The 24,233-nt window shown below is 55.8% G+C and overlaps 10 protein-coding genes across 10 annotated transcripts; 6 read left to right on the top strand and 4 right to left on the bottom strand.

Moving 5' to 3' along the window:
• Positions 1-799: 799 nt before the first annotated feature.
• Positions 800-2,460, top strand: VDBG_05563 (threonine aspartase; the record flags this gene model as incomplete). Its single annotated transcript, XM_003004404.1, has 3 exons — positions 800-803; positions 869-1,063; positions 1,115-2,460. The coding sequence occupies 3 exons, from the start codon at positions 800-802 to the stop codon at positions 2,458-2,460; spliced, it is 1,545 nt and encodes a 514-aa protein (XP_003004450.1).
• A 428-nt stretch (positions 2,461-2,888) lies between these two features.
• Positions 2,889-4,043, bottom strand: VDBG_05562 (RNA polymerase II transcription factor B subunit 4; the record flags this gene model as incomplete). Its single annotated transcript, XM_003004403.1, has 1 exon — positions 2,889-4,043. One exon carries the CDS (start codon positions 4,041-4,043, stop codon positions 2,889-2,891), a length of 1,155 nt encoding a protein of 384 aa, XP_003004449.1.
• A 1,366-nt stretch (positions 4,044-5,409) lies between these two features.
• On the top strand, positions 5,410-7,598 carry VDBG_05561 (CRO1 protein; the record flags this gene model as incomplete). Its single annotated transcript, XM_003004402.1, has 2 exons — positions 5,410-6,211; positions 6,280-7,598. The coding sequence occupies 2 exons, from the start codon at positions 5,410-5,412 to the stop codon at positions 7,596-7,598; spliced, it is 2,121 nt and encodes a 706-aa protein (XP_003004448.1).
• Positions 7,599-8,083: 485 nt separating this feature from the next.
• On the bottom strand, positions 8,084-9,763 carry VDBG_05560 (tRNA (uracil-5-)-methyltransferase; the record flags this gene model as incomplete). The annotated part of the gene is made up of 1 exon (XM_003004401.1): positions 8,084-9,763. The coding sequence occupies one exon, from the start codon at positions 9,761-9,763 to the stop codon at positions 8,084-8,086; it is 1,680 nt and encodes a 559-aa protein (XP_003004447.1).
• Positions 9,764-10,407: 644 nt separating this feature from the next.
• On the top strand, positions 10,408-12,453 carry VDBG_05559 (gamma-glutamyltranspeptidase; the record flags this gene model as incomplete). The annotated part of the gene is made up of 6 exons (XM_003004400.1): positions 10,408-10,411; positions 10,461-10,645; positions 10,760-11,023; positions 11,076-11,238; positions 11,296-11,344; positions 11,394-12,453. 6 exons carry the CDS (start codon positions 10,408-10,410, stop codon positions 12,451-12,453), a joined length of 1,725 nt encoding a protein of 574 aa, XP_003004446.1.
• A 65-nt stretch (positions 12,454-12,518) lies between these two features.
• VDBG_05558 (alpha-1,2-mannosyltransferase alg-11) lies at positions 12,519-14,687 on the bottom strand (the record flags this gene model as incomplete). The annotated part of the gene is made up of 4 exons (XM_003004399.1): positions 12,519-13,065; positions 13,117-14,098; positions 14,160-14,295; positions 14,362-14,687. The coding sequence occupies 4 exons, from the start codon at positions 14,685-14,687 to the stop codon at positions 12,890-12,892; spliced, it is 1,620 nt and encodes a 539-aa protein (XP_003004445.1).
• Positions 14,688-15,926: 1,239 nt separating this feature from the next.
• VDBG_05557 (conserved hypothetical protein) lies at positions 15,927-16,307 on the top strand (the record flags this gene model as incomplete). The annotated part of the gene is made up of 1 exon (XM_003004398.1): positions 15,927-16,307. The coding sequence occupies one exon, from the start codon at positions 15,927-15,929 to the stop codon at positions 16,305-16,307; it is 381 nt and encodes a 126-aa protein (XP_003004444.1).
• Positions 16,308-16,461: 154 nt separating this feature from the next.
• On the bottom strand, positions 16,462-17,322 carry VDBG_05556 (SNARE domain-containing protein; the record flags this gene model as incomplete). The annotated part of the gene is made up of 2 exons (XM_003004397.1): positions 16,462-16,974; positions 17,041-17,322. The coding sequence occupies 2 exons, from the start codon at positions 17,320-17,322 to the stop codon at positions 16,462-16,464; spliced, it is 795 nt and encodes a 264-aa protein (XP_003004443.1).
• A 442-nt stretch (positions 17,323-17,764) lies between these two features.
• On the top strand, positions 17,765-19,787 carry VDBG_05555 (nuclear envelope protein; the record flags this gene model as incomplete). The annotated part of the gene is made up of 3 exons (XM_003004396.1): positions 17,765-17,903; positions 17,957-18,789; positions 18,843-19,787. The coding sequence occupies 3 exons, from the start codon at positions 17,765-17,767 to the stop codon at positions 19,785-19,787; spliced, it is 1,917 nt and encodes a 638-aa protein (XP_003004442.1).
• A 538-nt stretch (positions 19,788-20,325) lies between these two features.
• On the top strand, positions 20,326-21,636 carry VDBG_05554 (sucrase/ferredoxin domain-containing protein; the record flags this gene model as incomplete). The annotated part of the gene is made up of 1 exon (XM_003004395.1): positions 20,326-21,636. One exon carries the CDS (start codon positions 20,326-20,328, stop codon positions 21,634-21,636), a length of 1,311 nt encoding a protein of 436 aa, XP_003004441.1.
• Positions 21,637-24,233: the final 2,597 nt, after the last annotated feature.

Genomic DNA, 24,233 nt, shown 5'->3' with positions numbered 1-24,233 from the left:
AGCCTACTAGACTTGCTCACCGCTGCATGCAGCATACCCAGTCAAGTCACCCGTCAAGCCTATCGACATAACGCTTGCCCGTCTGGCATAATGAGTGATCAGGCAGAGCAAGTCGAAGACAGATGGCCAAGTCACCCAGACAATAGCGCCTCGAATGTCAAGACTGGTTCCGGGCATCAGCCAATTAGATCACAAAGCGGCTCTAGCTGCGAAAGTTCCAGTCGACCTGTGGGAGATACAATAGACTGTGACCATACCGACCCGATGACTGACGACTCCAGCATACGGCCACGGCTTGCTGACCAGTCTTGCCGTTTAGACTTGTTTCAGGAGCCTTGTAGTATCAACGGCACGGCTACTCCAGAATCCTCTCCTGCCATCGACCAGCAAGCGATCCTTGAGGATACAGCCGTTCAGGGCCGGTCTAGTACTCGTGGAGACCTCCAACAGAGCTTCCTCGGATCTATCCTGAACAGCCGACACTTTCGACATGCAATACATCACGACCCGACGCTAACCCCAGTCAAGAATGCCGCTCTGCCGGTGGAGCGTATGCAAGATGAGTTGCCACGGATCACCGAAACCAGGAGCGAACAGCCGTCTTTACGCGTTGAAAGACCTCGAAAAGTCCAGTTGACTGCTGCCAACAGCTTAAAAAGCCCACCAGGAGGCACTGATGGCACTGTAGATCGGGTCTTAAGACGAGGGCAGCGCAGCAAATTTACGGGGGCTATATTCATCCACGCCGGCGCCGGGTTCCACAGCCATCAGAACGAGCGAGTTCACCTCGAAGCTTGTAATGAGTAAGCTTTCACCCTAATCTTTGTAGGACCTTTCGAATTCGAACTGACGCCACGACCCAGCGCAGCAACTATGGGCATGAAGTTTCTCAGATCTGGTGCATCGGCTACTGAGGCTGTTGAAGCTGCTCTCCGTGTCCTAGAAGACAAAGAAATCACCAACGCTGGCTATGGCTCCAACCTGTCCATAGAGGGAACAGTAGAGTGCGATGCCACTATTGTCGACTATCTTGGACGAAGTGGTGCGTGCGGAGCTGCGCCGAGTAAGTCAGGCTATGCCAAGTTGATATGGTAAATCGCTAATGCCTTTGCAGATGTTCGAAATCCTATTTGTTTAGCAAAGCTTATACTCGACAAAAGCAACCAACCTTTGACTTTAAGACGGGTTCCGCCAAACATCCTTGTCGGAGCAGGAGCCAAGGGGTTTGCCTCAGAGCATGGCATGCAGACGGTGCCCAATGACAGCTTGATTTCCAAAAATGCTCGGGATCGTTTCCTTCGATGGCAGGACGATCTCCTGCGAGCGGAAGAGAAGCTGAAGCAGGATGAGTCCTGTCGAGCTCAAGGCGCGAGTGATTCCGTCACTGACGTCGCTTCTTGCCTCCAGTATGAGACTGGATCGAATGTCGCAAGCGACCAAGCCCGTACCGGGAGTTCTCAGCAAAGAGATCATGCCAACGCAATCCTTACTGGTACATGGAACGAAGGCCAGCCTGACTCGCCATACCGCGGTTCTCCGGCCCTTGAAAAAGCCCACGGCCAGTTTTCGATTCCTTCAGTTCCTGGCCATGGTCTATCCCGTGTATCACCATCACCAGGCGAGAGGAGCCCTCTGAGTTATGTCGGCGCGACGCAGGGGGCGGCAACTTCTCCCAAACGCCATCACCCTGGTGCCAGTCACGGAAATCCGCCTGTGCCATCTTCGCACCCCGCGCTTAGGGGACACCGCGATGGTGGGAGATCTCCGCAACCTTTGGTAGTGTCAGCTCAGATGGATGTTGGTCAGACAGCGACACGACTCCTCAATAGCCCTCGTGGTTCTAAGCGACCATTCCCCTTTCCACAGGATGCAGACGATGACTCACCGCCGCTGGACATGATCACTGACACTATTGGTGCCATCGCCATTGATGATGCAGGTCATATCGCCGCTGGTTCCTCGTCAGGCGGTATCGGCATGAAGCACTGCGGGCGGCTTGGTCCGGCCGCTTTGGTGGGCATTGGCACTGCCGTTGTTCCCAGCGATCCAAGCGATCCCGAAGGCATCTCCGTTGCAACCGTCACCAGCGGCACAGGTGAGCACATGGCGACCACCATGGCATCTCAGAGGTGCGCCGAGCGAATTTACAGCGGTACGCGCCGCGGTGTGCACGGCCGGGATGTTCAAGAAGACGACGAGGACCTCATTATGGAGTCTTTCATCTCCAATGATTTCATGGGACACCCAGGTGTCCGGAATTGCAATTCTGTGGGAGCGATTGGGGTCATGACGGTGAAGAAGACGCGCACTGGGTACTACCTCTATTTTGCACACAACACTGATTCCTTCGCGCTGGCTTCCATGGGCGGTGCCGACAAGGAGCCTCAATGTGTCATGTCCCGGCTTGGTAATACCGAGCAGGTGACCCGTGGGGCGCGCAAGATTTCTGTCGGAGGGTAGATCTGCGGATGGTGAATGATGAATGGGGCGATGTGTACACTACCTACCTTTGTCCAAACACTTTGGGCTTTCCCTAGACATTTCATTATCGACACCCGAGCAGAAACAAGAATCCTACAAGAAGCACCACCAGATTTTGAATGGTGAACCACGGATCTGGAGACCACGCCAATTGTGTTGGACGGAATCTGTCCGTTATGCTATTCAAATTCATTATACAAGCTCCTCAGCCTACGCCATGTGGCATCTGAGTTATCCATCTATCGTAAACGTCCCGAGGACCGCCGTGCCCCGACCTTGCTGAACCCGTACTCCTTCAATCTTACACTTCCTTCGTGGCATCCCTGACAGCCAGCCACGCCATGGGTACTGGCCTACAGATGAATGTAGCTCAATTTAAGAGCGCCAAGGATGAAACCTAGCAACGCTCAACGCATGGGTGTGCCGCCGGCCACGGGCGTCCCCGAGACCTCTCTGATGCTCCCGTTCGGCAGTAGCTGCTTCTTCCGCTTTTTCTTCTTCCGCGGTACGACGGCGGGCTTGGCGCCGTAGTGGCCGAGGGCGAGGTGGGTGCCGCACGTCAGACAGTCGGCGCCCTCGGGAACGGAGCAGAAGATGCTGAGACAGACGGAGCAGACGAAGCCCGTGTCGATGACGCGGCCGTGGCAGAAGCAGGCGGCGCGGAAATCGACGGTGTGGTGGGTCGGTGGCACGAGAGCGGCGCGGGCGCGGGTATCGGCGACTGCGAGGCCAAAGGTCAGGTAGGCGAGCAGACCCAGCGGGGAGGGCGGCTCGAGAAAGGTGCCGTTTGTGATGTGAGACGCCTGCTGGAGGAAGGACGAGGAGGAGGCGGACTTGTGGGGGTCGTTTGGGTCCGTCGTTTGGGCGGCCGCCGTCTGTTTCGCCGTGGCCGGCGAGAGGGAAAGGACGTCGATGGGGATGGAGGCGTGGGCTGCTGCGAAGACGGCGTTCATGGTGGATATGTATTGTGAGGGATCCGAGTCGGAGACGGAGACGACGAGGATGTGGGAGGAGAGGCCTGGCGCGGCGGTTGTCATGGGTTTGGCCGTGTCGGAGGAGAGGGAGGCTGTGTAGGAGAGGTTGACCTTGTTGATGTGCGCGAGGGCGAGGGTCAGGGCGCCGGAAAGCTGTGTCGTCGTGCAGTCTAGGTCGGCTTCGGTGGTCTCGTCAAGGAGCTTCTTCAGGCTGCGCAGGACGGCATCTTCGACTTGGGCAAACTGTGTGAACTTATTCGCAGAGGGGACCTTCGCCTTCTTCGGTGGCGCATCGCTCATGGCGACATCGCCGTCTGTCGAGGGCGTGTTCGAGGGTTCAGACTTCGTTGGGTAGAGCCATACTGCGCGGTTCGTATGGGAGGCGATGACGGCGACTTGGTTGGTGTTGCTGAAGGCAAGGTTGGCGTTGAGGTAGATGAGAACATTGGAGAGAGCCTTGGAGATGGGGAGGACGTCGGACAGGGCACTCCAGGCTCGAGGATTGACATCGAGAATGACAGTGCACAAAGAAGCCGTCTCTCCCGTGTTTGCCACCTCGTAATGGTCTGAGGCATCGATCTGGTTCATTGTGGGCGAGGCTGCAGGTGGCCCTGGTTGGAGCCTTGTTACCGAAGTTGCATGGACATAGGGTCGTGAACACGGCACTACTGGGCCTACAGAGAGTGGAAGAACGAAATGCGAGATCCGGAGAATGGATCTACAGGATTGATGACCTGCCAAATGCCCTTGTACGAATGCGGTTGGAGGTCGTAGACATGGGCACAGCAATTGCTGCCGACAGAGATTCACTTTACGAATGGAAGCATGTGGTGAGGTTTCGTAGTTGGTCCGTGCACATGGAAAGATAGATAATCGGCAGGTGCCAAATGGGGAAAGACGCATGCTCATGGTTGATTCCCTTGTGTTGCCATGACGTCTTGGACGTAGGCACAAGGCAGGCTCTAGCCATGTACTGTCGATTTTGATGCACACTCGGGATGACCAAGCACAGATGTGGCCATATGCCTTCGTCCACTTCCTATCACACAAGAAGGACAATTTTGGATGTTCATCAATTATAGATCATCTGGAACCGATTTCTACAGCTCGGACGAGGGACGCTGACCTTGAGGGTCAGTGTGTTCCAGAAGCCTGAGCGAAGCCCTTCCGGCGGCGGATGTCGCGTCATGGTCAGTGACACTGCGCGTCTGAGGTACTTGTGGCCTCACCATCCTGCTGCCAGCAAACCAGGTACCAATTGCACTTGATTGCAGGGGTTGAAAGACCTGAAGCGTCCTGGAGGCACTGCTAGCAGCGGCCCGGAAATAGCGCCCATGCACGTGATAGCCCTTGAGGCCTGTACTTAGGTGCTAAGGTAGGGGACTAGAGGGGTCCTTGTCAGGGCTCCGTGGCAGGTTTGTTTGGGGCGACGGTGAAAGGCCCGATCAGCTGAAAGTGAGAGACCAGGCAGGCGCGTGAAGTCCAGCACCTGCCCCTCTCATTGGATCATGCCCTGAGCAACGCCTCTTTTTGGAGCCACAGATAGCTTCGCGCGAAGTACCGTGCCATAACGTTCCATTTGTAAGTACCTCGAGATATGGGAGGAGCTCCTTCCCAATCGTCTCCGACCCAACGTCCTATCTTGCCCTTTTTCTTTGCCTACCTACCTTAGGTACTTACTCGACAAGACACGAGCGCACCTTTTTTGTTCCTCACTCCTCCTCCCCCTTTCTCCCTTCATTTCCAAATCAATACCGTATCTCGAGTACCGAGACCTACCAGATAGGTCTGCGCTACATCGCTGTTGCTTCTCAGCCGCCTCCGTGTTTCCATAGTGCTGTGCTGCGCTACTTCCACACCAAATATTCGCCGCGCCCAGACCCCTCACTCACTTCCCAACCAACACCACCCCGCCACCACTATCTCACGCAATCCGAGCCGCCCGCCTCACGCCATGGCAGCTGTGTCCCAGGCTCTGCCGCCCAAGGTCGAGCAATCGAGGGAGGACGAGACGCTTCTCCTGCTTGCGCGATTAATGGAGGGAGGTCGTGAGGACGATGAAACCGTTCAGGATCTCGACCAGCTCACCAAGCTCCTGAACGACGACACGCAGCTTGCTGTCGTCGAAAAGAATGCCACGTCAATCTGCTCGCTTCTTGACGCTGAATGCGTCGACACAGTATTCTCTTACCTCGACATGAGGCAAGCAGATGTCGTTCGCGGTCATGCTGTCATGACGGTCGCCGCCTATCTCAAGGCCGCCGGCGACGAAGGAGGCGCCAAGCTATCCACCTTTTTCTTCGACAAAGTACGCCGCGGTACCTACGACGATTACATTGCGGCTTTCTGCGTTGCCGCCGCTGCCTTTCCCATCGCTCCGGATTTGACCGCATCCCTCTTCCTCAGCGAAGGCTTCCTCGGCACATTGGGTCCCTTGATGAGGCGCAAGTGGAAGAGCCGCAAGGTTGAGACGGCATGCCTTGAGATGCTGAACGCAGCCTGCATGAACTCGCAGTGTCGCGACGCCGTTCAGAAGTACTGCACCGAGTGGCTCGAGGAGGTCGTCGACCAGGATCCCAACGAGGTCGTCAAGGAGATGCAACAGAACCCAGAGTATCTGTCCCAGGAGGGCTCCGTCACCATGCGCAGGCACTCTGAGGGCGTGCAGAACCTTGCCGCCGTCATTCTAGCCAAACTGAGAGTATGGTACCCCGAACGCTATGTTTCCGCATCGCCCTCGCAAGGCGATTTATCCAGTAAGATCTGACTGACTTCAGACTGAAGGCAGTGCCCTCGGCACCCTCGCTGAATGATCAGGGAAAAGAAGAGAGGATCACGCCGGCAATCACTACCATTGAAGAATTGTCCTCCAGGTTTACGGGAATGCTACTAAGCGACGACGATTATGGAACACAGCACTCGATTGAAGGTTTGGCTTATGCGTCGTTGCAGCCCAAGGTCAAGGAAGACTTGGTCCGCAACAAGGATTTCCTGAAAAAGCTCATTTCAACGCTGGCAGAAGCCCAGCCTAGGTCACCTCTGACATATGGCGCACTTAGCATCCTCATCAACCTGACGAGGTACCAACCCAATCTCTCCGAGGAACAGAAGAAAATGCACCAGCTCAAGGCATACGCGAACGCCGCAGGCAAGATCGAAACCGAGCCCCTGAACGACGATACTCATGTTGCGGCACGCTGCAAGCTGGTCTTCGACGCCGGTGTCGTCCCAGTTCTCGTATCCCGCAGCAAGGTCGGCTCGCCGGCATCTCTTGCGCTTATGATAGCCATCATCAATTCGATTTCTGTCACAGCACCGCTGCGAGGCCAGATTGCCCAACAAGGCGCCGTCAAGCTCTTGTTGACTGCTTGGCTCGCTCTTCCTGAGACGGAATCGGCGACTCGTCGCGTCGCAGCTCATGCACTCGCTCGCATCCTAATCAGCACTGATCCCAGTCTTGTATTTGGTGGCAATCGATCCCACCCACAAAGCTCAGCAGTACGGCCGTTGCTTTCTATCCTGGCTCCGGATGCAGCCGCTGAGACTCGCGACCTTTTGCCGACATTTGAGTCTCTCCTCGCTCTTACCAACCTCGCCTCCAACGATGGCGATTGTCGCCGCGCCATTGTTCGTTCCGCGTGGTCGGATATCGAGGAGTTGTTGCTCTCGTCGAAAACCTTGATTTCCAGAGCCGCGGTCGAACTTGTTTGCAATCTTGTTCAGGGACCAGAGGGAGCGACGCATTATGTCGATGGAAGCCCCCAGGCGAAGCAACGAATGCACATTCTGCTTGCACTGGCCGATGCTGAAGACGAGAAAACGCGAGTTGCGGCCGGTGGCGCTCTGGCGCAGCTCACGGGTCATGAGAATGTCGTTCGCGCCATTGTTGAACGCGAACGTGGAGTTGAAGTTGTGTTGGGCATGGTCGCAGACGAAAGCGAGAATGTGCGATATTGCGCCTGCCATGTCGTCTATCACATGGCAGCGACGGAGGGACGAGTTGGCGTGCTGGCACGTGAAAAGATCAATGCAGCAAACGGCTTGGAGATTTTGAAGGAGGCGGCAAAGAAGAGCCGACGAGCAGATGTCGTTGAGATTGCTGTGGAGGCCCTGAAAGTGCTTCTCGAGGACGGTCGCTCATAGTCGTGTTACAAAGGGCACACGCAGTAGGCATGACTTCACGATCCGTTTTATGACTTAAGACTACAGACAGTAGAACATAACACGAAGAATATTCATACCTAGACGCTCCTTCATTATGGCTGAATCAGTAGATGTTTTTACCCCTTAGCCTTATCCTGAGGTAGCAGGCAGCTTCGCCGCCGTAGGACACGGGAGCTCTGTGCCACTTCAAAGCTGACTGAAGACCTGGTTGGCACGCTTCACAGCGCTCTCTTCTTCAACAATAAGTCGGGACACTACTTGGTGGAGCAGCTCGGAAGCCGGAAGGCGGGAATGTCCGGTATGGGAACCACAGCAGCCGTGTCTCAAGCGCAATCTGCTCTGTCCAACGTCTCAATCGAGTCCCGTCGTTCGTGACGTATTTCCGAAGGAGAAGCTTGGCACTTGGTGCCTTTTTCATTACAACCTGAACCTGTTTTTTTTTCTTTCTTACACGCCACTATCGGTTATACATTCTCGACACGGTTCAGCACGGCCACGCCCTCGACGTGACCCGTCTGGGGGAAAAAGTCGAAGCCCCTCAGACTCTCAATCTCGTACCTCGTCCTCTTCTTCTGACCCTCCACCTCTCCGCGCACGAGGACACCGACGTCCCGTGCCTGCGTGTGCACGTTGCAGCTGACGTAGACGACGCGCCTCGGGCCGAAATCCAGCAGCTGGCCCAGGAAGCTGGCGTCGCAGCCCTTGCGCGGCGGGTCGAGGATGACGACCGTCTCGTCGGGGTCGTACCTGACGTGCTTGAAGAGCTCGGGGGCGTCGGCGGCGAGAAAGGTGCACTGGTCCTCCGTGAAGCTGTTGAGCAGGGCGTTCTTGCGCGCCGAGGCGATCGAGTCGGCGGCAATGTCGATGCCCATGCTCGTCTTGAAGATGCCGGACAGCGTGATGGTGAAGAGGCCGGAGCCGGAGTAGGCATCGATGAGATACCGGATGGGCTTCGCGCCGGGGGCCGCGGCGAGCGCGGCGGGCGGCAGCACGTGCTGGCGGACGTAGTCGGTGAAGGGCGACAGGATCGAGTTGTTGTTCTGGAAGAAGGAGCCGGCGGGGTTCGTGAAGAGGAAGTCGTCAATGTACTCCGAGGTCATGGCCTTGTTGTCGGTGGCGCACGTCTTGATGTCGGTGTAGGCGTCCGTGTCGACGCGCACGGCGCCCTCGGGCAGCGCGTCCGGCGGCTGCTCGTCGCCGCCCTTGGGGTAGCGCTTTGTGCTCTCGCGCAGGAGCAAGGTGGCGCCGTGGTTCCGGGTGGCGTATTCGCCCTCGATGCGCTCGCGCTCCTTCTTCATGCCGTTTCGCACGGCCTGGGTGCCGATGGGACAGTCCTCAATGTCGAGAACGGCGCGACGGCCCTTGACGTTGAAGCCGATGGGCGGCATTGTGGTGAACGGGGCCCTCTGCTTGCCCTTGCGCCAGCTGCCGGGGGGGCCGTCAAAGTGCGGCGTCAGCTTGGTGCGGTAGCCGTACTGCAGCGGGCTGCCAATGGTGTCGCCGATCGTGGGCACCAGTTCGGGGGCCAGCTGGGAGAAGTTCTTGAAAGCCTTGACGACGATGGAGCGCTTGTGCCGCAGTTGGTCGGCATAGTCGAGCATCTGGAACTGGCAGCCGGAGCACTGGGTGAAGTACTTGCAAGAGACACGAGAGTCGTCGCGCATAGGCGAGGGCGTGATGACGGAGAGGTAGTCGGTGGCGGTGTAGCCGTCCTCGAGAACATGGCGGACGACCTTGACACGGGCGACGTCGCCTGGCGCAACGAACGAGACGACGTAGATCTGAGGGTTGGATGAGCCGACTTGAACACCGAGGCCGTCACCCGTGGAAGAGAGTTCGAGGATTTCGACATCAATCTCGGACCACTGCTCGGGCAGAGGCGACGTCTCCTCGTCCGAAGTTGAAGGCGCCGACTCCTGGCGGGCCTTGACGAGTGCTTGAATATCAGCAAGCAGAACCTCCTCTGATGAGCCCTCCTTCATCGATCGTTCTCTCTTGGTCCTCTGCTTCTTACCCTTTGCGCGAGACTGAAAAGCTGGCCGCTTGCCGTTGACATTTTGTGGCCGAGGTGGTGTCTGTGAGTGAGGCTGCGCTTGTGTCTGGATTTGCTCGGCCTGCTGCAAGGTCGTGATAGGCGACGCCATTATGCGAAATGCTGGTGAGAGTAGATGAGGCCGGCTCAGTAGTGGATGTCGAAGTGAAGGTGCAAACCGGGCGAGGAACCGCATGAGTATGCCCCGTCCGCAAGGCTGCTGATTTAAAGTTCGAATTGGTCCCTTCGATCGACCATTAGCATGCAGCGAAGAAAAGAACAACGTTCGGTCGTATTCTCAATGCTGGCAGAAGGTTAGAAAACTCATCGTGAAGATGTCGAGGTCCACATAAAGTCAATCTACGATTCTAAATAAACAGCACATCATTGGTTCGAATTGCCTATGTGCAGGGATGGTTCATTGGCTGGAAAGAAGGGCGAATCGGCCAATGACATGCATCCTCCACAGTCACTTGAGCCGATCACTTGGTCCGGCTTATCGACCGGCGTCGGGTCAACTCCGATGCCATCATCGGCCACATCCACACTGGCAGCCATGTCTCGAGACTCTTTCCGCCTCTTGCTTGACTCGAGTCACAAACCTCCCATTCCAGATATTCTGGTTGCAGGAAAATCACGGGAAATCTCACGTCCACCGTTTCGCAACTCAGCGCCTCTCGCCGTCTTTCTCAGCTCCCTATCTCAAAAGCGGATCCGTTTATCAAGGGGCAAGAGTCACTGAGCCGAGACGGCGAAATGTGTATGTCACCCACTCGTCCAGAGGGATGCTGATTGACACCTAAATCTAGACTCTTTTGGCTCCAAAATCCGGCCTCAATGGCTGCTCTACGGCTCCTTCATCTGGATGACTGGGTCCTCTGCCATCCCCTTCTCTTCTGATCAGGTCGTGCTCACAGCCCAAGATGGTGCTGGAGCCGTAGCGAGCGAGAACATGGAGTGTAGCAGGATCGGACGCGATCTCCTCCGCCAGGGTGTAAGTTTCCTGTCACGATGTTTCCTGTCACGACGTTTTCTGTCACGACGTTTTCTGTCACGACGTTTTCTGTCACGACGTGGCACGGATGGCATGCTGAACTGAACCTCTCAGGGCAACGCTATAGACGCCATGGTTGGCACGCAACTGTGCGTCGGCGTCACCTCCATGTACCACTCCGGCATCGGAGGCGGTGGTTTCGCTCTCGTCAGAACTGCGGATGGCAGATATGAGACCATCGACTTTAGGGAAACGGCGCCGGCCGCTGCGACCCAAGACATGTACAACGATGATGTACGTGCGAGCATCGAAGGTGGCCTGGCGGTTGGAGTCCCCAGCGAGCTGCGAGGGCTTGAGTACATGCATGAGAAATGGGGTGTAAGTTCCCCACAAGCCATTACTGCTGAGCTTCGCTGATAAGGACGCTCAGGATCTCGCCTGGGAGTCTGTCGTGATGCCTGCTTCTCACCTAGCCAGGGAAGGCTTTTCTGTGACAGCTGATATGAGTCGATACATGGTGGCAGGGATGAAGGACGCGGGGAGAGACTTCCTCATTGATGAACCAAGCTGGGCTGAGGTCTTTGCACCGAACGGTGAGCCTGCTCGAAAATCCCAACCTGTGCACATGCTGACAGTGAAATTGTATTCAGGAACGCTCCTCGGTGTAGGCGACACTATGTACAGAACACGACTTGCCGAGTGAGCCTCATCTACACGCTCTAATCCACCACGAGTCTAACTGAAGCAGTACTCTCACCACAGTAGCGAAGAAGGGCGCATCGGTATTTTACACAGGCGAACTCGCCGCCTCGTTTGTGAAGACAGTCCGCGACGCAGACGGCATCATGACCCTAGAAGACCTCAGCGCGTACCGGGTTGAGAGCCGCGAGCCCCTGTCGACGACGTTCCGTAACCACACTCTCTACACGACCGGCGCCCCCCGCCAGCGGCCCATAACGCTCAACATGCTCAAGACGATGGAACAGTACCCCCTGCCGCCGACGCCCGACACGAACCTCACAACGCACCGCTACAACGAAGCCATGCGCTTCGCCTACGGCGCGCGCTCCCTCCTCGGCGACCCGGACTTCGTCCGCGGCCTGGGCCCCTACGAGGCCTCCCTCATCGACGACGCGACAGCCGCCCACACCCGCGCCCGCATCTCCGACAACGAGACGCAACCCGTGGACCACTACGCTCCGCACGCCCTCTTCGTCCCCGACACGCACGGCACCTCGCACGTCGTCACGGCCGACAGCGCCGGCCGCGCCGTCTCCCTGACGTCGACGGTGAACCTCCTCTTCGGCGCCCTGCTCGTGGACCCGCGCACGGGCGTCGTCCTCAACAACGAGATGAACGACTTCTCCATCCCCGGCGTCCGCAACGCCTTTGGCTTCGAGCCGAGCCCCGCCAACTTCATCCGTCCCGGCAAGAGGTCCTTGTCGTCCATCACGCCCGTCATCGTCGAGGCGCCGGACGGTGGGCTGCGTGCCGTTGTCGGCGCTGCCGGCGGGTCGAGGATCGTCAGCGCCACGGCGCAGGTGCTCTGGCATGTGCTCGAGCACGGCATGACCATGACGGAGGCCGTGGCGGAGCCGAGGCTGCACGACCAGCTCATGCCGAATGAGGTGTGGCTGGAGTACACCTTCAACAACGAGACGGCCGCGAGCCTCGCGGACAAGGGACACCAGATCAAATGGGTCCGCGAGGGGCTCAGTGCTGTCCAGGGGATTACGGTGCTGGGAAGCGGCAGGTTTGAGGCGGCGAGCGAGCCACGGCAGAAGAACAGCGGCGGATTGACTGCATGATGGAAAGAGAGGGTATTGCAACGTGGCAAGACTATAGACATGTCATAGAGCGCATCATCAACATACGAGAGCCATTTGATTTCATTCGTTTCTTGTCCGCTACCAAAAGGGAAGGGGTATCGTTGAAGTCTACGCATGACCAGGGAAGAAACCGAAAACGGGGCGATTTGCCTAGTACCCCAAAAGCAAATACACAAACAAACCTTATCTAGCAAGCCATGGCTTTGATGCCGGATATAAAGGCCCATCTATGCAGGGCCATCCAGATTCGAAAACCCTTTTCCAACCAAAGGAAAAAAGGAAAGAAAACACCGAGATAATGTACGCTGCGACCATGCTTGGCGCTGTCCCTGAATATGAGAAAATTCTTGCTGCAGTCAGAAGCAAAGGGCTCAAACCTCACTGGTCCAAGTCAACACACAAACACTGCAGCGGCTTACCGAAGCTTAGCAAGAAGCGTTTCTAGGTGCTTGTTCCAGCTATCAACAAATGCCTGCTCCGTGAAGCGCTGTGCTGACTTGACAGCCCGTAGTCGGAAGGCTAAGGGATCCTTGACGGTCAAAGCCTGCTCAAAACCTGCCGCAAACTCGGTGGAAGTCGAAGCGTGGAAACCTAGAATTGTCAGTGCTGTTGGCCAAATCTAGAGGGAATCCCGCAACTCACCAGTAGGCTCGCCATCAATATCAACATTGATGTCAAGCTTCGGTCCGCCGCTGGCATGCACCACCGAGATGACACCAGCGGCCTGGTACTCGACGCATCCAATGCCGAAGTGCTCATTCCACATGCCGTTAACGCCGACATATGCCTTCTGAAGCCAGACAAGAATCTCTTCCCAGGTAGCATCCAGATGGAAGCTCACCTGACTCTTGATACCAAGCTCATTCACCAGCAGTCTAAGCTGGTAAACACGCTTGGAGTCAATGTCGTCCCGGACACTACCCACGAGGACAAGACGGACATCCTTGGTAGCCTGGGTCTCTGTCTTGAGGAACTCGGCAAATGATTGCAGGATGAGCTGGTGGTTCTTTTCTGGCCGGAATTGGGCGATGTAGATGATGACCTTCTGACGCTGCGCTTCGCTGGCCTCGGATACTTCGATATCGCGTGCGAGCTCTTCAACAGGACAGGGTGGGTAGACGACGGCAATAGGATCGCTCTTGACGCTACGGTGAGGGCCCCAGAGAGCTGCTATGTGGCCCTGAGTCCAGGTCGAGTTGGTCATGACGACATCAATGGTCGAACCGACTCGCGAATAAAGCTCTGCAAACAGCTTCCAGTATGCGCGCTTGGCCTGACCACGCAACCCCACACCTTTGCCGGCGTTGATGCCCTGGCTACCATTTGCGGACTTAGGGTCGAGAGACTCAAGCATATCAGTTGAGATGGTCGGGTAGTGGACATAGGCGCCGGTAGGGATGGTGGGGAAGAGGAGCTTAGAAAGTCCGAGCACGAATGCATATCCCATGGTGTCAACCAGAACATCGGGCACCAGCAGCTGGAAAGCATCCCAGGCCATGACCATGGATCCAAGAGACTGGCCGAGCAGGGTAAAGTGAGTCCAGGTCGAGGCGAGGACAAGGTGCTTGGTACTCAGGTACATGAGAACAAGACTGGGAGGGTGGATATCGATGTTGAACCTACGCTGTTGGTCGATGCTGATTAGACAGAGTCATACGGGGTACATGATGCATCGTGTGACATACCTTGGCGAGAGTCACCATCTCCGTCTTGTTAACCTTCTGGTCAGTGGTGTAGATAACGCAGAGCGCTTTAGGCCACTTCTGCTGGGTAGCGCGAACGGCTGACCAAAGGACTCTTTCGCCTCCGCCTCCAGCGTTGCTGTAGTCTGTTAGTCGTCGGTTTCGGTACGCAGAAATGCTCGTCAAGAAGTAGTTCGCTACGCACCAGAAAGGGTGGAAGAAGCCAACGATGCCGCTCCAATCTTCCACCTTGTCGATCTTGATAATTCCCTTTGGAGTCGTGATCCCCTTTTCTTTATAGGTGTTCTCTTCGGTGGCCATGGCTTTGATCAACTGGGCGCGCCTGCCTTCAGTCTTGGTGCGGAGATAGCTGCCGGCAACAGCACCAAGGCCTCTCGCGAGAAGAGGAATGACGAACAAGGCGAGAATGGGTAGGGCGGCTACCACAGTCACAGCCCAGAGGGCGGTTGAGTGGCCCGATGTCGAGGTATCGGGCGAGGCAGAGTGCCCCGCCTCAGAGGTGTCCGCCATCGCGGGGACGACGGTGGGTGATGTCGGAGCTTCCGTGGATTCTACTGTAACACGGCCACGGCCGTGAGGTGAACTGTGTGGATTACGAAGAGATCTCGAGCTTCGTCGAGGCTGGTAATGGCAGGCAAGAAGGAGAGGTGGCTGTGTGAACCCGTCAGCCGGTGAAGGTGGGAAGAAGATCGTCAGACGCACTAAGCTGCACCTCCAGAGCCGTTGACGTCGTTGTACCTGCCCTCCAGTGAACAAGGACAAGTGGTACTTCCTGCTGCCACTGGGGGTAACCTTCAGCAGGGGTCTTGAGGGTCCTTTGGCGCACACCCCACCCCTGAGGGTGCCTGACTTTCACTGCGGTACGTACTGCATTGACAGGGCCCGTGCACCCGTCCCAATGGCTTGAAGCTTGCATGTGAGGTTGCCATCATCACACATTCATGGTCCGTCACTTGGTCTCGACATCTGACCCATCGAGAGGCTGCCTCCACATGGCCCAGGATGCTTCCAACTAGAGGCGCCTTTCGTCTTCTGACACGGTCAACGGGGCCATCTTCGCCCCTGGGTCTCACGAGACAACCCTTTCTGTCGCCATCTCGCCCAACGACTCGACATGAACTTCTGGTCTCATCGCTTCTCACCAGACATGAGACGCGCCAACTTTCCTTTGGCACCGCTGTGAATAGCTCTGTGCAACTCGCACAAGATGCCCTCATTTCACTTCACTCAACTATCGGTCTCCCCTGGTGGCTCGCCATTCCTGCCTTCGCTCTAGGCTTCACACTCACCCTGCGTCTTCCACTACAGATTTACAGCAGGAAAATCATCCTCGGCCAGAGAAAACTATTATCCTTTACCTCTTCCTGGAGAGCTCGGCATCTCAACGTTCATAAGGGGCCCTATGTCGCAATACAGCAAGGAAAGACCCTACGACGTATCTACCGAGAGCGAGGCGTGCAGAGTTGGAAGATCTGGGTTACTCTGTTCAGCATTCCACCATGGCTCCTCGTCCCCGAAGCCATTCGACGGCTGAGTGGCGCGAGTGGCGGTATCTTGTCTCTCATCACTGGAAACTATAAGAATGGACACCCCGAGTTGAGCACTGCGCCCGCTCAGCAAGCGGCCATTGCTGCACCAGGTGAATCAGATAACTTCACAGCTGAGCCCGTTCTCGGCAGCGCGGGTAACGCACCGTCCACAGGCGTTCTCGAGTCTTTGCAAACAGCTGCTACTCAGATTGAACCAAGCATGACGACAGGCGGCATCCTATGGTTTCCGGATCTGTCAGCGCCCGACCCATATGGTCTGCTCCCTATGGCAATGGCGGGCCTGCTCTGTTACACCTGGATCCCCAAGACTGCGGCTGGGCGAGCTGCCATGTTCAACCTTTCTAACAAGGAGTCGTCCTCTCTTGAAACGTCAGGTTGGAGGTGGCGACTGCGAAGATCAGCCTTTGTCGCTTCACTTCTGTTGCCAATGGCGGCGATGAACCTCCCATCTGGCATGTTTGTCTACTGGGTATCGTCAGCGACCTTTGGCCACATCAATGCGGCACTTGTCGAGCGTTACATGCCACTGGATAAACACCAGGCCCCAGCACAGCAGAAGGAAGTCCCGCCGAAGGTGTAGCCGGTGCTAAATTCTGTAAGATGAAAATTGCATTTAGGAACATGTGTATGTAGAATAAGGCCCTGCTGTACAACAATGTAAACACCTATGAACGCCAGCAGAGAAGCAAAAGTCCAATCCCTCGAGCCATGACATCGCCAGACGACAGAGCATGCTAATCCAAGAAAATTGCAAGTAGTACAATAAGCAAGATGATTGACAGAATAAGCATCAGACAGCAGCCCTTGTTCCTCGCCGCCTTCTGATGCCTCGAAGCCTGCGCCAGCTCAACCTGCGCCCCGTGTGTGTCATCCCGAACGTTGACGATGTTGTCCTCGATGGATGTCAGCTGTTCGCCTTGCTCGCCGACAATCTGCGCTACCTGGCGGAACAGCACGTTGAGGTCGCCGACACCCTGCTCGATGTTGCGAATCTCGTCCTCGCGCTCAATGATGAGCGCCTCCTGGAAGTCGACCTCGTCCTGCGATGCCAGGCGCACAAGCTCCTGCTGCTGCTGCTGCTCGAGCTGCCCCTCCTGCGGCGCTCCGGAGCCGTCGGCGTTGTCGTCGTGAGCGGCACGGGCGGCCGTGACCGAGGCGCGCTCCTTCTCGAGAGCCCGGCGCTGGACGTCTTGAAACTCTTGGAGGGCGTTTTGGAAATCGGTTGAGACGCGGGACTGGTCGTACTTCTGTTGTTTCTGCAGGTTGTATGTTAGCCGGTTGTACGCACGACCTAGACACATAGCGCAACGTACTGTAAGATCCTCCCAGGTCTGCAGCTTCTTCACGCCCTGTCCGATATCCTTGCACAACTCCCTCGACTTCTCGAGAAGTTCATGAACCCGCTCCCTGACGCGCGGGGTGTCACGCTTCGTGCCGAGGAGATCAATGTCAGAGCTGAGCTTGGAAATATTGCGCCGGAGGCTGTGGAGCTTGTTCATCAACTCAGACTGGAGCTGCTTGAACTCGGGATCATCGGTGTAATTCCCCCGGCGACCCGAGCCAGACTCGAGCGATGAGAGCTGGTCGAACGACATAGTGTTGAAAATCGATCGTCAGGCGATGTTTTCTGAAGCGAAAAACGGCAATGCGCTCAGGGTTGCAGTCAAAGGACAGTCGCTGATGGTAGTGATGCAGTAAACTGGTAGTTGGATCAATCGCGAACCGGCTGCCTTGATGGTGTCAGGTGAGGCGATAAGGTACGTAACTGCGGAGATCGAGCCAGGAACAGGCACCACGGCGCATCACATCCCACCGCTATCACCACGTGACTAAGCTCTTGTGGACCCCGAATCTGTACCTGGCGTCGTCGCGCTGCGACCAGGTTCTTTTGCAGCACCGTGAGCAGGTACCTACCGCACCTGTTGATGTTCCAGTGGTTGCTAGGATATTTTTATTGACAACCTCGACCCCATCAACGGCGAGCCACCGCCTCTCGACTCCCTCCACCAACGCTCCCCCCAAGGATGCCCAGTCGCCATGGCTGCTGCCGTCGTGAGGAGAGCTCCTTATAAGGACTTTTTGCAGCCTGCTCTGCACAGGCGATTTTCCACAACCTCTACTCTTCTTTTGGCCCTGGTCTACATCCAAGCTATCCTCTTGAGCCAGTGGAATTCTTGTAAGCTTTGCAGGAAAAGATCCCAGTCCTGACTACAACTAACATTATGATAGTTCTGTGGTCTTGGTTCCCCATCGGCCCCGTGGGCATACGAGCACTCTTTCTCTTCGCCTCCGCACTCACTATCATTATCCTTCGTATATCGCAATACCATGTTGGCGCGCGCGCCTCTACATCCGCCATTGGTGGCGCTCTTCCCAATTTGATCACGATCCAGGCTCTCGAAGCATGGGTCGCCTATACCATTTCGAGCGCTCTCTTCGGCCTCGTCTTTCTCTGGTCGGCATCGGCGGACTCGAAACTGAACTGGATCTCGACTATGAGCGGCGACCGGGGACGACTTAATGAGCGGCCCGTCTTCCTCTCCTTCTACCTCCTCGTGGCCGCCACCTTCCAGGCGATCATGCATATCATCTGCGACACTGATCGTATCACAATCGACGTCAACAAAGCGAGGAAGAGCCCTGTCATCAACGGCGGCGCCACTTCAACCACACCACTGACCGTTCTCCTGGCCAAGCTACCCGGTGTCGTTGCCAACGCCGTCATGCGCGCCATCGGCGTATACGGCCTCGCCGTAACCCTGTACAGCACCATCTTCCGTGGAGCTGCGTGGAGCTGGGCCATGGCGTTCTTCCGCCCCTTCAACAACCTTCCCAAGTCCAACATGCTACCCGTCGACTGGCCCTGGTTCAAAGGCACAACACTCATGCAGTGCCTGTGGGCTGGCGTCCTCCTGTCTTGCACATGGGAAATCGGAAACTATGCGTTTTCAAGGTTCATGGTTAAGGCGCCCCTGAAGAATGGCAACCCCTTAACAAACGAGTCGAAGGACCCCAACGGTAGCCTGCTGAATGGTCTTAAGAGCAAGAAGATGCCCATCAGGGTAGGTCACGTTCTCAGATTAGCTTGTGAAATTTCAACTGACTTGTGGTACAGTGCTTTGCTCTATGGGAGCTTGCGCATATCGCGCGCGACTTTGAGCTTCGACGCAAGGCGATCTTCGAAGACATTGACCGTAAAGACGGCCCCATGTGGTCCCAGGTCTTTGTCATCTGTCTCGACATTGTCAAGGGACTGGAGCAGAGGGTAGACAACTATGGGAAGCCTCCCCCTGCCCCGGTTGCCCAGCCGGAACCTGTGGTAGAGCAAAAGCCTAGGAGTCTTGCGCCGCCGAAGGATGATCCTATCTTCCAGGCGAGGCCAGGGTCCAGATCTATGCGGGGTGAGATCGAAAAGACGCTGACCCAGGCCACACAGGCGCCGGGCCACTCGCCGGTTTCTCAGCTTAGCCCCATTGCCAAGAAGACATTCCGCAACGCGCGGGACAGGGTGCTCACAAAGGAGCAACAAGAGGCACTGACTTCCCCGCAAGTCGTGAGCCAGTTCCAGGCTCTGGCGACTCCAGTCCTCCGCGCCGATTACATTGGCTGGTGGTTCCGACAGGATTTCCGAAGGTTGTTGACAGCTGCCGTGTTGGGTTCTCCATACTCCGAACTGAGCCATCACCTCAACGCCATTGAGATCCTGAGCGCAATGGCTGTGCACAGTTTGACAGAGGACAAATTTGGCAACGTACACAAGGACATTGGCCCTATAGTGCGCACGTTCACTGCGGTCATCAAGAGACTTGAGGCCTTCAAGGCCAGCTTCCCAGTTCATTGGACTGATGTGGAAGGGAGTAAGAGCACTCCAGAGGTGGATGAGGTTATCAAGGCCCTCAAGGCCGGCCTGTCGCAGGTTGTCCAAGAATTTGAGCCGTACATCCGCGACCTGCGGTTGACGAGGACGGATATAAGGCTTGCCAAAGAAGCGATGGAGCCTACAGAGGGAGTACTGGCTAAAAGGGACGAGGAACCGGCGATGCGGGAAGTCCCCAAATAAACGGGAAAGAGGACTGCATCTCAAAAGCATGCAAGTGCCCTGCTTGGTTTCGAATAATGTATTATGGCCTGTATCAAAAAGAGAAAAGTACGTGATGAGCATCTTAAGGTTTGGGCCTGTGGTGTGGTTTAGGCCATTTTCCGGTACCTACGTCGACCCTTGTTGCTTGAAATTCGGGTGACGACGTTGAGCCCCACCTTGGTAAATGACATTGTCAAGCCCAAGCTTCCGCGAGCAGCTCGACCATCATAACTTCTCCCACCTGCGCTAACCTCCTCAACCTCCTCTGTACAGTACCTTCGCCTCGCTTCGGGCGCCGTCTTCAGAACGCCCTTCATGTAATGTTGATCTTGCTGCGCAGCCTACCTCCGAAGCTGTCTCGTCAACCTCTTTGCGTCGCCCAAAGCAGCCATGCCCTGCACTCGACCAACGCCAGACCTTGAACGATTGAACCGATTTACGATCGCGACCTAGTTCTACGCAGAAGACCGCCCGCTTCTGGATCGGCGCCCGACCCGGGTGCTGACACCTTGGAGAGATGGTGTCAGCTCGCGCCATCTTCCGATTCATTTACGGAAGTTTCTACTTCGTCCTCTGCACACTCCTCGTCTGCCTGCTTCTCGTCACTCCTGGCGATACAATCTATCAAGCCTACGAGAACAACCAATGGTACAACATCTGGTTCGTCGCTGCCGCCCTCGTCGGTATCCTCATCATCGTCTCCTTCATCTATGCGCTACGACTGTACAATAACAAGACCATCCTTGCGTCAATACCGAAGTCATGGGTTCCGATTGAAAAGGGAGATGTGCCCAAACAGGTGTTCGAGATGGTCACGGCCGCGTTGGACCGTAGCGCCATTATCCAGTTCGAGTCAAGGCCGCGAATCATCCCCAAGGTCATGGACGACTCGCAGTCCGCAGTCTCGAACATGTCGGAGAAGCGCGAAGAGTGTACCAAACAGGACCTCCAGCTGCTGAAACTGCGCAAGAGAGAGGAGGTCGAAGAAACGCTTGGGATGTCTGTCGCGCCGCGACTGCCCGTCTGGGGTGAGATTGAGCATCGGGGATGGTCATCGCCGGAATCCCTCGACCTTCCCGATTTGCAGTACAGCACTGTGTTGTCCGAGCTGCCAAACCTCATCGAGGCGAAAGCGCTTACGCTTGCGCCGCCGATTCCTGAGTCCACAGCCGAGCCGCCCATGCTCGACCCTGATGCCATGGCTCTTCTTGAACGACCCTACAACCTAGGTCTACGACAATACCTTAATCACCTCTCTGAACTAGGCGTCTTATCGATGGACGCCACGACAGTTGAATTCCTTACCCTGTACGAATACGCGCGTTTCTCCAATCGCCCCTTGACTAATTCGCAGTTCCGTGACACGATGCAACTCTTTGCGCAGCTTCTTCGCAGCATGAGGTTGTTCGATCCCTCGATTCTCGACCCTGAACCAGAATTTGACGAGGAAGCGCAAGCCCCTTTCGAGAGCGACATTGGGGATGATGATCCTCATATTACGAACCCGTCAACGCCACGAAGCATCTCGTCGCGCACCACGTCTAGCTCACGATTGCGTGTGAATTTGCCACCACGGAATTCTTCGGCCGCCACGTGGCACCAGTACCGCACCGCACCGTCCACACTCCAGGCGCGCTCGACGGGTGCACTTTCTCACTCGTCCAGTATGAGCAGCTTCGCGCAGAGGCGGCAGGTGCACCATTCCCCTTCCAACGCTAGTCTCCGTTCGAAGGTGTCACAAAGCTCTGGGGCGTCCGTCATCCGTCTCGCAGGGAGGGCGGATGCTACAGACTTGCCGTACGTGTTGACCATGGTGGATTCGCGTTAAAGTTCTACATGATTTGCTTCTTACGCATGGCGATGGCATGGCGTTTTATGGTCCCACGGGGAATTTTGTTTTTGTTTCATGGGTAGAAATCTAATGATAATTCGCATGTTCTTACTAAGCTGTGTATCGAGAAGGCTGTCTCATCCTTTCTGCATCCTGTCAAGACATGCAGCCTGATAGGCATGTGCACTGATCGACCCCGCTCCTGGGCATATATAGCCATGCTGCTCAGCCTCAGTCCAAAACTGATCTCCCACGTTTTCAGAATGCTTTGCCGACGTGCTTGAGGACACATTTGCAGATCAGTTGGCTTTCGTTTGTCAGATGGTGGGCCAAATCTGTCACCATCAACGAACCTCGACGTCTTCTTTGCGACCACGAACAGATCCAGCCATGAGGCTGATCAACATCTAGGCACTTGGCCTTGAATACTTGATGGGCCATCCGCCGCTGTATGCGATCCTATCTCATACTGAGGGAGAAGACGAGTTCGTCTTCGACGACTATCAGAAAGGTTTCCAAGCTCCGCAAGTTGCTCGGAGACCCGGCTTGCGTATGGTTCTTACAGCATGTCGGCGTGCTTCGCATGATGACATCGGCTACGTCTGGGTCGACACCTGTACATGCGAACTACAGTGGATGCATTTGCAGACGTCTTGCCTGGTTCCTTGGGGGTCGTAAGTCCTGCCAAGGTTTTGAGAGAGATACGTCCGTGGGGAAGTACGGTAAGTTTATTTCCCTTTGGAGAGTGGAAACCCGAGACAACCGTCCCTGTCTCTAAGAAAAGCCATGAGTGTTCAGGAAAATTGAATAATTGTCACGATATCTGTGTCTCTTTTATTCGACACTATGCAGATGAGGAGGTTGCGAAACAATTAGTTCTGTCTCCGCCTTTACAAACCTCGCCCTTCGAGAAATCTAGTGAAAACTTCTTGGTATCACCAGGCACCGAAAGGAAACAAAACACGCGCATTTGGCTGCTGGATACTAACGCATCTCTCTTAGATATGGATCAGAATTTGGAAGGTGATGACCTTTAGCTCAACTCACAGCCGCTGACCATCGCCATCGATCGACAACCTGCTTCCAACACCACGCTCAAGACTAGATATTCGTTACGAAGAGCAGTTGGTTTCATGAGCCACCCGCTCATCGAAGACCCTTTAGCGCAGGGGTTACAATACTGGAAAGGAATAATTACCCGGAACTAGACAAGTAAGGAATATTCGGCCAGGCGACGTGTTTGTGGCATTGCGTCCTTCGAGCGGCAAATGGGACAGACTTGTTTCATCACATGGAGCCACTTCTATCCGACTGTTCTCGACAACATGGCAGTCCTTTATCGCTGGAGTTGCGCCATCGCCGATTGCCAGAGCCTCACCGGGATAAGCTCACTGAGAGCGGCTGGATTGCCGACAGGCGGGTCAGTGCGCAATTCCTAACACAGGAGCGATTCCTCGGGTCATTACATGCAAAAGCTTGACGCGCTGGGCGTCTCTCGCCCGTGACGAGCCAAAATCCTGAGTCGAAGGTATGGGCTGACTTCAATCAAGTTGGTGGAATTTTTGAGAATGCAAAAAAACGAACTGCATATAGGAGAGATCTCAACCGCGCTACGAACGGGCTTAGAGTTGTCGTCCAGTCTTGAGGCCTCTACAGGCCGAGGGAGGCCGGTCCATAAAGGGATTCCGGGATACCGTTCGGGAGCACAGGTCCTAGTCAGTCAAGAGCTCCGATGGGAAGGCTGAGATGCGCAGTACTCGATCGCAGACTCACGCGGTGGGCAGCGGTACTGTACAACAGCGGTCGAGGGGCAACACGAAGCAGCATGAAGGTTGCGCGCGGAAGATTATGGTTGTGATCCGTGTGACTTTGCAGAGATATTATGGAATATGAAAAGCTTCAAATTTTGGTTCTGGAAATGGTGGAATGACGTGTATCGTGGCGGGATCCTGTAGTTCGTAACGATGCTTCATGGCCTCTTCCTGCTGGTGTATCCATTCTTGTGCCAGCTTGTATTTTTTCTCCTCGCTCCTCTCCCCCCCACCCCGACCCTGGATATATATGTAGAAAGCTTTAGTTTTGAAGATTGCGATGGTGGGGCAAATTCGACGAAAAGAGGATTTCCCGTCTGCTCGGGAAACAAGAGGTGTTCGATATCAGGTCGGCAGTAACGACTGAACGCGGGCTTGAAAACCGATAAGAGCTGAGCTTGACAGGCTGCCCTCTGTTGTAGATGATGTCGTGGGGCCGTTTTGGCCAGGTCTGAATCGTGCGCCCTTGGGTTTTGTTCTTCGGACGAGCGTGCTGCTACTGCGAAGATGGCCGTGAGAAGGACTTCGTGCGATTTCGAGAGAGTCTGAATTCACTGTAGAGATGGTGTAGCCCGTTGGCGAGGGACGTGGGCTACTTATACTCCCCTGGACGTCCGGGGGGTCGTGATGGGGGTGTAGGACCGGCCCCACTAGCTTTGTTGCCTCGTCGGGGGTTCTTGCCGATTGGGCGATGGGCAGGCGGGTGATGTGTGATGGTGGGCGGCGGCATTGCAGCACAATACAAAGCCCTATGGGCCCTGGCTGGTGAGGTCATTGTGAGGA

This window comes from Verticillium alfalfae, genomic scaffold, assembly GCF_000150825.1.
Source record: "Verticillium alfalfae VaMs.102 supercont1.6 genomic scaffold, whole genome shotgun sequence".
Lineage (NCBI taxonomy): Eukaryota > Fungi > Ascomycota > Sordariomycetes > Glomerellales > Plectosphaerellaceae > Verticillium > Verticillium alfalfae.
The sequence above is the reverse complement of the archived record's forward strand: the minus strand, read 5'-3'. Positions and strand labels throughout refer to the sequence as shown.